The 13,091-nt window shown below is 41.5% G+C and overlaps 1 protein-coding gene across 4 annotated transcripts in view; it reads left to right on the top strand.

Annotated features, from left to right (window-relative positions):
- The window catches only part of mtcl2 (microtubule crosslinking factor 2), a 95,847-nt gene that overhangs the window by 75,166 nt on the left and 7,590 nt on the right, over positions 1–13,091 (top strand). For 3 of the 4 annotated variants that reach the window (XM_028012269.1, XM_028012255.1, XM_028012247.1), the window contains 9 exons: positions 1,205–1,303; positions 1,450–1,617; positions 6,915–7,067; positions 7,816–7,941; positions 9,842–9,906; positions 10,706–10,847; positions 11,009–11,605; positions 11,922–12,180; positions 12,272–12,490. In XM_028012269.1, the coding sequence (XP_027868070.1) occupies positions 1,205–1,303; positions 1,450–1,617; positions 6,915–7,067; positions 7,816–7,941; positions 9,842–9,906; positions 10,706–10,847; positions 11,009–11,605; positions 11,922–12,180; positions 12,272–12,490 (1,828 nt within the window). The remainder of the gene's footprint in view (positions 1–1,204; positions 1,304–1,449; positions 1,618–6,914; positions 7,068–7,815; positions 7,942–9,841; positions 9,907–10,705; positions 10,848–11,008; positions 11,606–11,921; positions 12,181–12,271; positions 12,491–13,091) is intronic. The other variant, XM_028012262.1, reaches the window with a different exon arrangement.

Here is a 13,091-nt window from a genome sequence, read left to right as displayed (position 1 = left end):
ATTGCAACAGCGTCTTCACAGGTCTGTCCAACAAATCAATCAAACAGCTGCAGCTGATCCAGAATGCTGCTGCTCGCGTTCTCACTAAAACCAGGAAGATAGAGCACATAACACCAGTTTTAAAGTCCCTACACTGACTCCCTGTAGCTCAAAGAATAGACTTTAAAATACTGTTGTTAGTTTACAAATCACTGAACAGCTTCGCACCACAATACATTAAAGATCTGCTGTTGTTGTATCAACCTTCCAGACTTCTCAGGTTCTGGTTCTGGTTCTGCTCTGCATCCCCAGAACCAGAACCAAACGAGGAGAAGCAGCTTTCAGCATCTATGCACCACAAATTTGGAACAAACTTCCAGAAAACTGTATAATAGCTGGAACACTAACTTCCTTTAAATCTAGACTAAAAACCCACCTGTTTAGGATTGTATTTGAAACGTAATCAATTACAAATTTAATGATGGAACTTGACTTAATGTCATATTTTGATTGTTGATTCTATGTTGAAATTGCACAAAACTCCGTGAGGGACGACGGAGTCCCAGAGCGAAATTCCATGAAAGAGGTGTATGGAGTCTAATGCTGAAAGAAAAACGGCGAGTGACTGAGGGTCACTGCGCGTAACACAAACCCTGTAAATTCTAGACACTAACAGGTACCATAGAATTGCACAAAAATCCGTGAGGGACGGCGGAGTCCCTGCTCGAAATTCAGTGAAAGAGGTGTACGGAGCCTCGTGCCAGAAGCCCATTAAAATGCTGTCTACATCGTTTTAAACTGTGTGATTGTGAGTGGGAATAAAAATAGCAATAGGTATTTTGTTCCATACAACACAGTAGGAGTGTAACAGGTAAACCTTTTATGGATGCAAACTCGACTAAAAACCCACCTGTTTAGGATTGTATTTGAAACGTAATCAATTACAAATTTATTGATGGAACTTGACTTAATGTCCTATTTTGATTGTGGATTCTATGTTGCATTGTGTTTCTGTGTTTGATATGATGTAAAGCACTTTGAAATGCCTTGCTGCTGAAATGTGCTATACAAATAAAATTTGATTGATTGATTGAAAAGAATAGGCTCTAAAACATTTCAATCATTATGTGTAGCTATAAAATAGGAAATATTTTGGATTTTCTTTGGTTGATGAACTATTGGAAAGAGGAGTTGAGGTGACGCTGCACTTTGATTGGCTCCTTAGATAAACAGCCTGAAGGATTTGTACCTGCTGCTGGAGGAGGAGAGCCAGGCAGATAAGAGTGCCTCTGCAGATGAACAGCCTCTCAGCCCGACTATAAAGGCAAGCAGACCAGCACACACACACACACACAAAAAAAACTGCATAGGACATGCATTGACTTACTTTTTGACAGCTTCTTGCATGTTGCTCTCACAGTGACGTGTGCATGACTAACACTTACTAGATCTGTCTGTGTGTTGTTACAGTCAAGTGCTGTGAGCAGCACTTTGGCAGACCTAAAGGTTGCTCTGCAGGACCTGAGTGCAGAGTTGAGACAAGAGAGACAAGGCTCCCAGGAACTTACTCAGCAGTTCGCAAAGGCCAAAGCATCATGGGAGGTGGAGAGAACCGAACTAAAGAGCCTCATCACGCAGGTAACAGAACAGCAGAGTAGAGCTGCTGTAGAAACGTCAAAAAATATAAATCACTAAGTTTGACAAACACATTTTTTTTTTTACTGATATCATGATGAGCAATGCTTGTGAGAACAGAAAAGATGGAAGGTAGCCATCTTAGATTGTTGAAGTTCAAAGGGGTTTTACAAGCCATGTTTTAATTTGGTTACATGAAATAAGTACATTTTAGAATTTGCACAAGCTGTGAATCAGTCCAGCTCTATAATTTTGACTGCAGGGCTGAACATTCAGAGCAGCCTTCTTTTATTTCTAGGAAGTAAAACTGCATTTTTGAGTAAGGTGATAAGATGGGGTGTACAAACATAAAATAAGAAATGTGATTTTTATTGACAGTACTAAACCAGCTCTACCATATCCCCAAAACACAAACATAGTGGCTTTTTGCTGACCTTGGGGGTCAGGTAGTTCATTTGTATGTAAAACCTTTTCCAGCTCCTCTCAAGCTTTGGGACAGGATTTTACTGGCTCCTCCCCCTCTTGATTGTCTTTGTCTCGCTGTCTGTCTCACAGCTGAAGCTGTAATAGTTTTAATTAACAGCCTCAAGGATAGAACACACCCTGTGTGTAATGGGGCAGGGGAAGAATGAGAGGTAAATTATTGCCGACAGGGAGGCCTATTAAAACAGACCTAATTGTATGATATCATCCCTTCTTTCTTTTTGTATAAATGTGTATATGTTAATGCATATTCTGCCCTGGACCTAATTGATATCAAGTTGCAGGTCAGATATGTTGACGGTTTTTTCTAGGAATTGATTATGTGCATTTGCCGCCCCGCATTTATTTTATGTTGTTTTTTTGTGCAGTTTCACTTTTAAATATTGAAGACGTCAAACACAAATAGTATTTTGAGTGAAAAGGGTCACTTAGAAATATTACAACCCCATCCATCCATCCATCCATCCATCCATCCATCCATCCATCCATCCATCCATCCATCCATCCATCCATCCATCCATCTTCTTCCGCTTATCCGGGGTCGGGTCGAGGGGGTAGCAGCTTCAGAAGGGAGGCCCAGACTTCCCAATGAGTTTTATTTTGCATTTTAACCCATCTGTAGGAACAAATTGCTTCGAAAGTCCCCATGACATCATTTACCTGTAAAAAATGCATACGCTTCCATCGGCCTTTTGTGATTGGAAAAATAAAAAGATTTACAAAAAGCCACCTATCACCACATTGTAAGTTAAAGATAATTCACTGAAAATTGATGGGAGAAAAAAAAATCACATATTATTCATGAATACAACAAGTGATCCCACAGTGGAGGATTTTCTCCTCGTTATCGGGGTTCTCTCAGCACACAAACCTAATAACGCTCACAGAGACGCACGCCGACACCGACAGCCGTCGTTAATCATTCCGATCTCGACGAGTCAGGCCTCATTCTAGGATGCCAGATCATTTGTCTCCTGATGGCCAGTCGTAGATGAGAGCCTGAGTTCACCGAGACGAGACACTTTTCCCTTCCCTGACAGCGAACTCTTTGGTATCAATTATTAAATGTAATTTGTAATGTTCGAGTTTTTACAGTAAATTTTGGAAAATGAAACAAAAATAGTTGCATTGTCGTGTAAAGGCTTTAAACCACCTGCCATATCTTTACACCGTATGTACGTGACAGAAAAACTGTCGATGGAAAAACCGGAGACCGATCAAGACCTCTTTAAAAATTTTAAATCGTCGAAGTGAGGGATTGCTTCGTCTGTGCAGACCTGAACACCTCCGGCTTTTTCCTGCCAGGTGAACTCTCCCACTAGGATGAGTCTGTGTGTGGGTGTTGCTCTCATCTAGATGCCACATTTGGAAGTAATCTTTTCTCTGCCAACGATGCAAACTGTAAAGTGTGCAGTGTGGGCACGTGTCTGTTTTTTATGTGTGTGTTTGTGTAGCCATACAACAAACCAGCCGACCACATCAGTGCCAAGTCTTCCTGGCAACTCGCAGCGGGTCTTCCAGCTGTTGCTTCACTGAACAAGTCAACTCAATTTCAAACACTGTCCTTCCTGTCAAACAGCCTGACAGGAAATTATCTTCACTGTTCGACCTGACAAACAAACCCAGTAAGAGAGCGTACAAATGATCTCAGGATCCCTGAGCGCTTGCAGGACAAATGCAGCTTTCTTCCAACCTTTAAAGGCCTGAGGCCCCCCTTCTGATGCTGCCTTATATTGTTTAATGCAGGTTAATCAGTCATCCTGGCTGACTTGTTACAAACATCTCTGTGATGACAAGCTGAGCAGCTGGAAGCTCTTATTTCTCATTCATCACATCTGTGGCATTAACTTCACTCATGAAGGGAGGAGGACATGTGCTATATTAATTTGAAAATCAAATGCAGTCGCAACACTCTGGTCTGTTTGTTTAATGTGTGATAAAAACACATGCAGCTTAACCAGAAACATGCTTACCAATGCCTCTTTGTGGTTCCTTGTAGGGATCCGAAAAGACATATTTATTTTAGTTTTATGTCTTTGTTGCTAGTGCGTCTTATTAGGGCTGCAACTTATGATTATTTTAGTAATCCACTGATTATTCGATTATTGTGAAGGTTAACCGGGGAACCGTTTACGGTAAATCTTTTTTATACAATATTGGAATATGGATGCATCTGCAGCTAAAAAAATACTTCTAACATTAACGTGGTAAAAGCTCAGTCAGTCAAGTTTATTTGCTTTTTAACATATTTCAGACACAAAGCAGTTCAAAGTTCTTCACATCATAAAAGCACAAAAATACAAAGTCATCGAAAAACACCATACAGTCAACAATTGAGAAACCAGTAACAAACATTACATTTTTATGAGTGACGTGATCAAAATTATTAACATACATCAAATATGCTGGTCAACCTTCCATTTATTATGGTTCAAAAATAACTCTATCCTCAGCCATTTCTGCTTGATTTGACTATTATTTGGCTAACTAACTAACTTTGCTAATTATTATGTAATGTAAAGGCCAGACACGCTTTCAGCCTCACAGGATTGTGCTTTTGTTAGACCATTAATTCCAGTAATACTGTTGTTCTCTGTTCAGCACCTCTGTAAAGAGAACATTATCACTGCAAGTTGTTAAATATATTTTTAAAAAAGGCTTTACTAATTCATATTATCAGCAGTCACATCAAAACAGCACTACTAATATTTTAAAGCAAATGAGAAACATCTGTCCCTGTGTATATTCCGAGAAAATGGAGAGCTATTTCTGCCAACAGTCAGTATTTCCAGATCCAGCATGCTCCATAGCAGACAGAGGTTACGAGCTATGATGGATAAAACTTTCCCTTAAAACGTCTGACTTTCCTGTCGTCTTCTAAAGTCTTGCTTTCTCTCACTCTTCTGCAGCCATGATGAGTCACAGACGTGTCTGGGGACGTTGTAAAAATACTTAATAGCTTCTTAGACCTATATATATTACTAAATGTAGCAAGTTTTCTTATATTAAAAATATTACCTATTCATAAACGTGACAAGTATTTCCTACTTACTGGTAAAGACTCAGATGCTGCCTTCCTTTCCAAAAGCACTTTAACTGTTTTAGATTTTACCTCCATAAATACAGTTAAAGTTGCTAAACAGTAAGTATCGGGTTTTGACCCAAACACCTCCGCACACACTTGGCACGCAGTAAAATAGCCTCCCTCTCAGCACCTCTGCAGTAAACCACGTTGAGTTGTGGGCCTCATTAAGCTGTGTTCGTCATTAATAAGAAATACTGCGCGGCTGTAAGAGACGGGAGTTGGGCTCGGTCTGCGTGTGCTTCACTGTGACTGGCTGCCTGACAGTTTCATTAGTACCGCACATAGATGCCACCAAGTCGGGCAGCCAGACTGAGGCACAACGAGAGGATTGATGGGTCTGGGAGGTCTGGGTGTATGTGTGTGGGCATTTGAGTTTTCATGTTTGTCAGGCCGACGTGCCAGTACTGTCAGGCGTGTGCGCGGTGAGACACGGACGCTGAGGAGAAAATGTAAAACCGCTCATACATATTTAAGGGGATTCCACCTACAGAATCTGCAACAGCGGAACAGAAGGGAGGGTGAAAAGAGGAGTGATGCAGCTCAAAATTAGAGAGTGAGAAGTCTGCAGGGACAGGATGGAGTGAAACAGAGTTAAAGGGGAAGAGAGGCGATGACAGGGAAGTCCACAAATACAGGACGAGACATGTTGCTATCCTGAGACTTCCTCTTATGAGTGGGCGCAGTTACATGATTCATTTATGGATCCCAGACAACCATCAATTCTAATTATTAACAAGGCACAGTTTATGTTGATTAATATTGACTAAACTCAGACACAAGCTGCTGGGTAGAAAGTTACTGACTGCTGATATTCAGAGGCCAAAATCTCTGGAGCATCTTGTAATTAAAATTTTTTTTTGAATACGACTTTTTTCTCCTGAAAGGGCAACTAAAACTCTTTTTTTCCCTCAATTATAATCTCCTGACTAACAACAACTAACTACTCTTCCTGGGGAACTCTGTAATTTAAATTATTAAAACCTATAACACAGAGAACAATGTGGACTCTCCCATTTTCTATTACATTTTCCCATCTCCAATAATTCACTCTATAAAGCCGACTGGATGATTTTAAAGTGTAATTAGGCAACACAACCCAGTATAAATGATTTTAATCACTAAGCAAATTAAAGTTATTTTTAAGCATATTCAACTTAAGTCCAATTATGACACATTTCCAATTACCTTGATTATAATGGCAAAAATAATAGTCCGCATTAGAAGAATAATCATAACTATGTTGAACTAATGGGGCCGAACCTGCAGCTTTGCTGCTAACGTGGATGAGCAGAAGAATTAGATGGCTACCGAAGTGTATTTATAATTATTTCTTTAGGTCAAAATTCCTTTTTCTCAATATTACTTTTTCATACTTAATAATAAATTCATACATTGCCTTATATTTATTAATTTACATTGACTTCTAATCTTGTAGTCTTCCATTAACACGTTTTAATTGCAGCATCTTGTGAAGTGTCGTAGCAAAAAGAATATCAGTCAAGTTTTTTCCATGTTTAGTCAAACATTAATATCTGTGACAAATTAAATAAACAGCAAACCTAATTAGAATCTTATAACTTTAGTGGATGACACTGAAATGAGAGATTTAGATTAAACACTCACTCTTCTTAGATATTAGAATTAAGAAAGATTTTCTTTTTCTTAGTAAAGAGAAAATCCCATTATATTTTTAAAACAATTCTGACTGAATTTACTGGTTTTCACCTTCCAGTTTGAGACCAAACTCGGAAAAACCACAGCAGCACTGTCCTCCGCTGAAACACTGGACCCTCTTGACCTGAAGGTGGCTCTTAAAAAGGAGCGTGAGGAGCACCAGCACCTCCTCGCCGAGTCGTACGCAGCCGTGATGGACTTAACCAAACAGGTGAGCTGATGTCCAAGCATGAAATGAAAACCTACAACTTCTTTGGCGCTGATGCTGCAAACTGTAAACGCATGACGAATTCAGAATTTCAATGGACTATTTCAGCTGTTGGAATTGGGCCTGTCGACACAATAATGAAAACAGAATCAGGTTAATGATGTACAGTGACTTCCAAATGAACCTGCCCGCTGGCGGTCGCGGCATCATGCTGACGGGACGCAGGAAGAAGAAATTGAAGACAGTGGTCATAGCATGAGAAAAATCCATCCATCCATTTTCTGTACACCTTTGTCCCTTAGAGGGATCAGGAGGGGTGCTGGTGCCTACCTCCAGCCAACGTTCCGGGCGAGAGGCGGGTTACACCCTGGACAAGTCGCCAGCCTGTCGCAACACAGAGTCAGACAGGACACACAACCATGCACACACACACCTAGGGAGAATTTAGAGAGATCAATTAACTTGACTTTCATGGTTTTGGATTGTGGGAGGAAGCCACACATGCGCAGGGAGAACATGCAAGAGAATAGAGAGACCCCGGGCCAGGAATCAAACCCAGGACCTTCTTGCTGCAAGGCAACAGTGCTACCAACTGCGCCACTGTGCAGCCCGCATGAGAAAAAGTTTCTTTTTTAAATTAAAAGTTTTGAGGGACGTGAACATGGATGTACGTCACCTCCATCTGATTTCAACTCATCCTGCTGTTTTTGAATCTCTCTCCTTTGGCTTGTCCGACCGCCGATCGGATCAGCTTCAGATCGGAGAGAGGAACTGGAGCAGAGAGAAGCTGGAGCTGCTGGAGAGGTTCAGCCAGGAGAGAACGCAGTGGGAACAGAGGCTGAGAGACGCTGCCACACAACAGGAGAAGGTGCGAAGGGTGGGTCTTTGTAGGCCCATGTGAGTGTGAGAAACATTCTGAACGTCTTGGGTTGAGAGTCTGACATTGAAGGACATTCCAGATCGATCATGTTATAGAATGACATTTAATTTCTGCTAAAATTCTTCTTTTAATATTGCCTCTTTACCGTAGAAACAGCCATGCAGTGTCAGGGCTTTTTTCACATTTAAAAAAATAGCTCCATTAGTTGATGTTGCGCATGTAGAGTTCAGACCTCTGGACACGATGCTGTTGGTTCAGGTTGCTGCTCTGGGTTTCTGCTTTCATCTTTTTGTGGACAGAAACAGTAACTGCACAGGTGTTAATGCCATGATATGAGCAGAGGTGGGCTGAGTACCCAAAAGTTGTACTTCAGTAAGAGTAGCTCCACTTGAAAACATTTTTAACCAAGTAAAATTTTTAAAAATAGCTGTCCAAGAAAATACTTAGGTAAGAGTGGAAAAAATGTTTTGGTAAACTAATCAAAGCATCAATCAGTTAATATTTAAAAATTACTGCATCAGTTGGACAAAAATATAACAATAAGTTTAAAAAAAATATTTTTAAAAGACAAATAATTCATATAAATAATATAACTACAAAATAACAAATAAGGCAAAAGAAACATTATTCCAAATCCGCTGCATTTGATGTAAAACTGATGAAACTGCTGGTGTCTGATGATTGTTTTTTAAATCAAAACAAGCTCGTTCTCCATCCAGTGAAGTTACTCGCAGTGGAAAGAGTATCCAGAAATGTTGCTACAGTAAGAGTGGTGACACGTCTTAATAAAATTACTGAAGTAAAAGTAAAAAGTCCAGAGTAAATAAAAATAATCCTACAAGTATTTATTTTCCAAAATATTCCTCAAGCAAATGTAACAGAGTAAATGTATCTGGTTACCATCAATCTCTGGATATGAGTAATTGCCGGACTGTTCTGTAAAAGCTCAGCTCACCAGAAAAACGCGGTTTCTCATGTGGGCTGCAACATGTCAGTGAGGGCTGACAGCGTGCTGCGACCTTCTGTGGACTCTGAGGTTAAAGGGATTTTCTGCGTGCCTAACTCAAACCCCAGAGGTGCATTTAAGGCCTTTCTGTCATCTTTGAACTACTCAGCCTGCAGAGAACTCCCCTCCTCTCTCTCACCCTGTTTCCTGTCCACGCATTCGCTTTTTCCACTTCCGCGTCTGTCTCCGTCGTCTTCCTTCCCCCTCTCTGCTGTCATCCCGTCTCGTTCCAGGCCTGTGCAGGAAAACTGGGAGGAGATTCAGCTTGTCGTTTAGCTTTTGTCTCAGCCACTCTGATAGCAGCGTTATCACGCTCTGCCTTCCTCAAGTCTTATGGATGTGTAATTTGTTTGGACCTTTTCAAGCTTTTGGGATGTAGTTGTAGCCCCACCAACAGGCAACTTAGTGTAATCCTTGCTTTATTACACTTAAACAGAACAAAGGCGGTCAATTACTACACATCTTTTACTTTCAGTATTTAGATTTCTGTTTATTCAGATAGTTCGGGCTGCATAGTGCTGCCGGTGAGAGTAAAATAAGGTTGTCAGTGCAGCTATAGGCACAGCATCTGCAGATGTCCTTTTCTTCCACTTCTCTTCCTCCACGCACAGAGGAAATGGCTTCTGAGCTTCAGATCTCACCTCGAGTGCAAAAACCACTGACGCAGCATCACGATCCGTGTTTAACCTCGATCTGCCACAGACTGATTATAGCAGGCGAGATTCTTCACTTCTAAACACTCCAAAGGAGGCGGCCGGCCACTTCACGCTCACAATAAAATGCTATAGGAGTTGCGATGCGCAGACGTGTCACGAAGGTCGTTTAAATGTTGATTGTTTGCAAAAACCAGATCAAGTCCTTTCAACGTGACTCTTCTCTTTTCCCTCACAGTCGAAGCCTCCGGGAGACGAACCCACCGTGGACACGGGTGTTGTAAATGGATCGCCATCGCCGAGGTGACAATGAAAAACAGTCATGCTTACTTTAGCACGTACTTATCCAAATCATTAGTTGTCATCACCTTCACTTTTTGTGGCTGTTTCATCATCGGTGCTTTAAGTTAAAGTCAGAATCAGTGTCAGAATCCGTTTAAACAAGTTCACTGGGACATTTCACTGATATCATGGTGCAAATAAACCTAAAAAGTTAAAAAATAAATAAAATATGAAAAAGAAAAACATACAATACCTACACATGTGCAAAGAAGCAGGTGGAAAAAGTAAGTAAAATGTGAGGTGCTCCAGAAAAATATTTAAATATTTTTATCCTTTCCACTTTTTGTCAAATTTCTTTGTACTGTATTTTTTTTATAAGCATTGAGTGCATTTATTAGTCATACCTCCTTACACTGATGCCCCTAAATAAAATCCAAGGCAAAGAATGGAGGCGCTGCATAGGCCCACAGCTCAGATGGACCTATGAAAAAAAATTCATAGAGAAGAAAAAAAAAAAAAAGTGTATTGCCCACAAATTTGGCTTTCACGGAAAATAGGCAAAAAGAAAACTATTGTTAACATAAACCCAGAAGAGGTCATTGTTAGAATTTGCTACAATTCTAACACTCACAAAAAGAGCTACGACCACAAATAATAAACATTTTGCGTTGTTCTGTTACATAAAATCCAAGTTAACAAACTCTCAAGTGGGTGGTTGGGAATGTCACAAATGTGGAAGAATGAATACTTTTGCAGATCACTGTAAATTTGTCATTGTGACATCTGAACATAACTTTTCTGTTACTGCGTTTTTGAACAGGATCAAATCTACACTGGAGGACTCAGAGGGTAACAGATCTTCCTGTGTGAAGGACAAAGCACATTTTGGTTCAATGCCTCTTTTTAGTGGATCCGAGTTTGGAGATATAACCGTGAAGAACTGGACCAGCATAACCAACGAGGTTTGAAACTGCGGCTTTTATACGGCTACTGGTTTAAAATTTTAAAAACTTTGTTGAGGTTTCCCTCTTGATTTTTTTTTATCTTAACTTAGAGTGACAGTTTTCACAAAAGCATTGAGTCAGAACATTTACTAAACCTATGCTGTTGTTTCCTGGTCTAGACCCCAGAGATGGCTGATGCCTGTAAAACCTGGGATGGTCCAAGCGGTTCTTCTAGCAGCTCCGCGGCCTCTCAGATGGACTTGGACTTTGTGCAGAGGAGCTGCACTGCTCCGGACCGGACCGGCATCCGTATCTACTACAGCCCTCCTGCTGTGAGGCGTATGGAGCACCGGAGAAGATACCAGGAGCCTCTAGATCCCGATCAATACAGCGTTGGGGGCTCCTCTCTGAAACAGAATGACACGGATGGTGGCGTGGCTTCACTAAACGCACTCGATGCTCAGCAACAACAACCCGCCTCATCGTTTACCTCTTCCTATGAGCAGTGGCTCAGCTCACTGTCCAAGCAGCACCGGGAGCTGCTGGAGAGCAGAGGCAGAAGCATTTCCACGTCGATGCCGAGCGTTTTCAGCAGCAGTGGGGAGGCTAACAGGGTGGTGGACGGGATGATGTCCGGTTCTCCCTACCATGACCTGGAGATCGGAGACATCTCTGCCAACTTAAGTGATGACATGAAGGAAATGACTAACTGTGTCCGGCAAGCTATTCGCTCTTCTTCTCTGGAGAGGAAATCCAGCAAGGAGCCTGGGAGTCAGGTATCGTCTCTCATTCATTTTGATCCTTTTTCCAGTAAATGTTTTTTTTTTAATTGGTTTGAATGCCTAGTATTTTCCTGCTTGCTATTGCTATTCTTGTTGTATTTGATCTTTATTACTTTATAGCAGGGATGCCAAACTTAATATCATTATGAGTTTGTATTGAAAAGTGCTTTGTAAATAAAATGTAACATTAAAACATGTTATAAATGTTGGATTTAGACAGAAAGATCTCAGTGTTCTAATTGCAAACTTAGCTCTACTGGAAAAAGTTCAGGTAAAAAGGCTAATCCAAAACATTTTAAACTTCCTTCAGCCCGGTGGAGTATCCAACAAGACCACCCAGACTGTAGCTCAGGGTGTCAGCATCGGGCTGCAGACAGAGACCAGCAGGGCAACGGGGTTGCACTCCAAATCCTGGTCACCTCGGCCAACGCCAACAACCACTTCCTCACTGGCATCCGCCCGAACTCGGCAGATTTCTACATCTCTGGATAAAGTGCACAGCCGCATCGAGAGGCCATGCTGTTCGCCCAAGTATGGATCGCCTAAGCTACAGCGGAGAGTGTCTTCTGGTAAAACGTCCTATCGCTTCCCTCTGAACCCAGCTCGAACCCAGCTTTGGAGCATTTTTAGACGAATGACCGAGCAAACCACTGGTTTCAGGTTCCACTTCCAGACTGGACGGCGCTTCCTCCAGCAGGGACCGCAGCATGTGGAGCCTACATCAGAGGGCCATCGGTGGGAGTGGCGGCTCTGCTTGGGCTCGCTCCACTACGACGAGGGACAGCCCCGTCCTGAACGGCCTCACCGACGGCCTCTCCAGCCTTTTCAGTGTAGTGGAGCACTCCGGAAGCACAGAGTCGCTTTGGAGGAGTGAAATAGGTGAGATCCTTAATCTAGGTCTGTAAATCTATCATCTTTTAAGTATTGCAGATACATCACCTAATCACATGGAGACGCCATGACCGACGCTGGGAGTGAGAGAATGTTTTTCCAAGTTATGTTTGCCTTGACTTTATAGCCATGACTTTCACTTGTTCAAATCGAGGTAATTTGTCTGCTGAAGTAAACAAACTTATTTGGGGCTCATAGATGGCAGCACTTACAAACATTGGATAAAGCTAGATTAGAAAGCAAGCCATACATTCCCTCTCCTGACATATTTGTTTGTTTAATCAAAGAGCCGGATTCACGCCCCATCATTTATAGCACTACGCCATAAACAGCGTTTCCCATAACACCGAAGCAGATTTAAGAGCATACAAAAGTCGACCAGTTTATTTGTACATGGCGGAGCATTTTCTCCATGGTTACTAATGAATAGATGCGCCGCACTGCAATATCTGACTGCATCTGACTAAACTTGAACATCAATCTTCTTCCCATGCAAAAAGTGTCTGCTATAAATCCACAAATACACTATCACCAACTCCATTCCTCCTCAAAAGGTTTACAATAAAATGACAAGTTTGGTTTGCATCCA

Source organism: Xiphophorus couchianus, chromosome 1 (assembly GCF_001444195.1).
Source record: "Xiphophorus couchianus chromosome 1, X_couchianus-1.0, whole genome shotgun sequence".
Lineage (NCBI taxonomy): Eukaryota > Metazoa > Chordata > Actinopteri > Cyprinodontiformes > Poeciliidae > Xiphophorus > Xiphophorus couchianus.
Note: the sequence above shows the minus strand (reverse complement) of the source record. Positions and strands in the feature narration are given on the sequence as shown.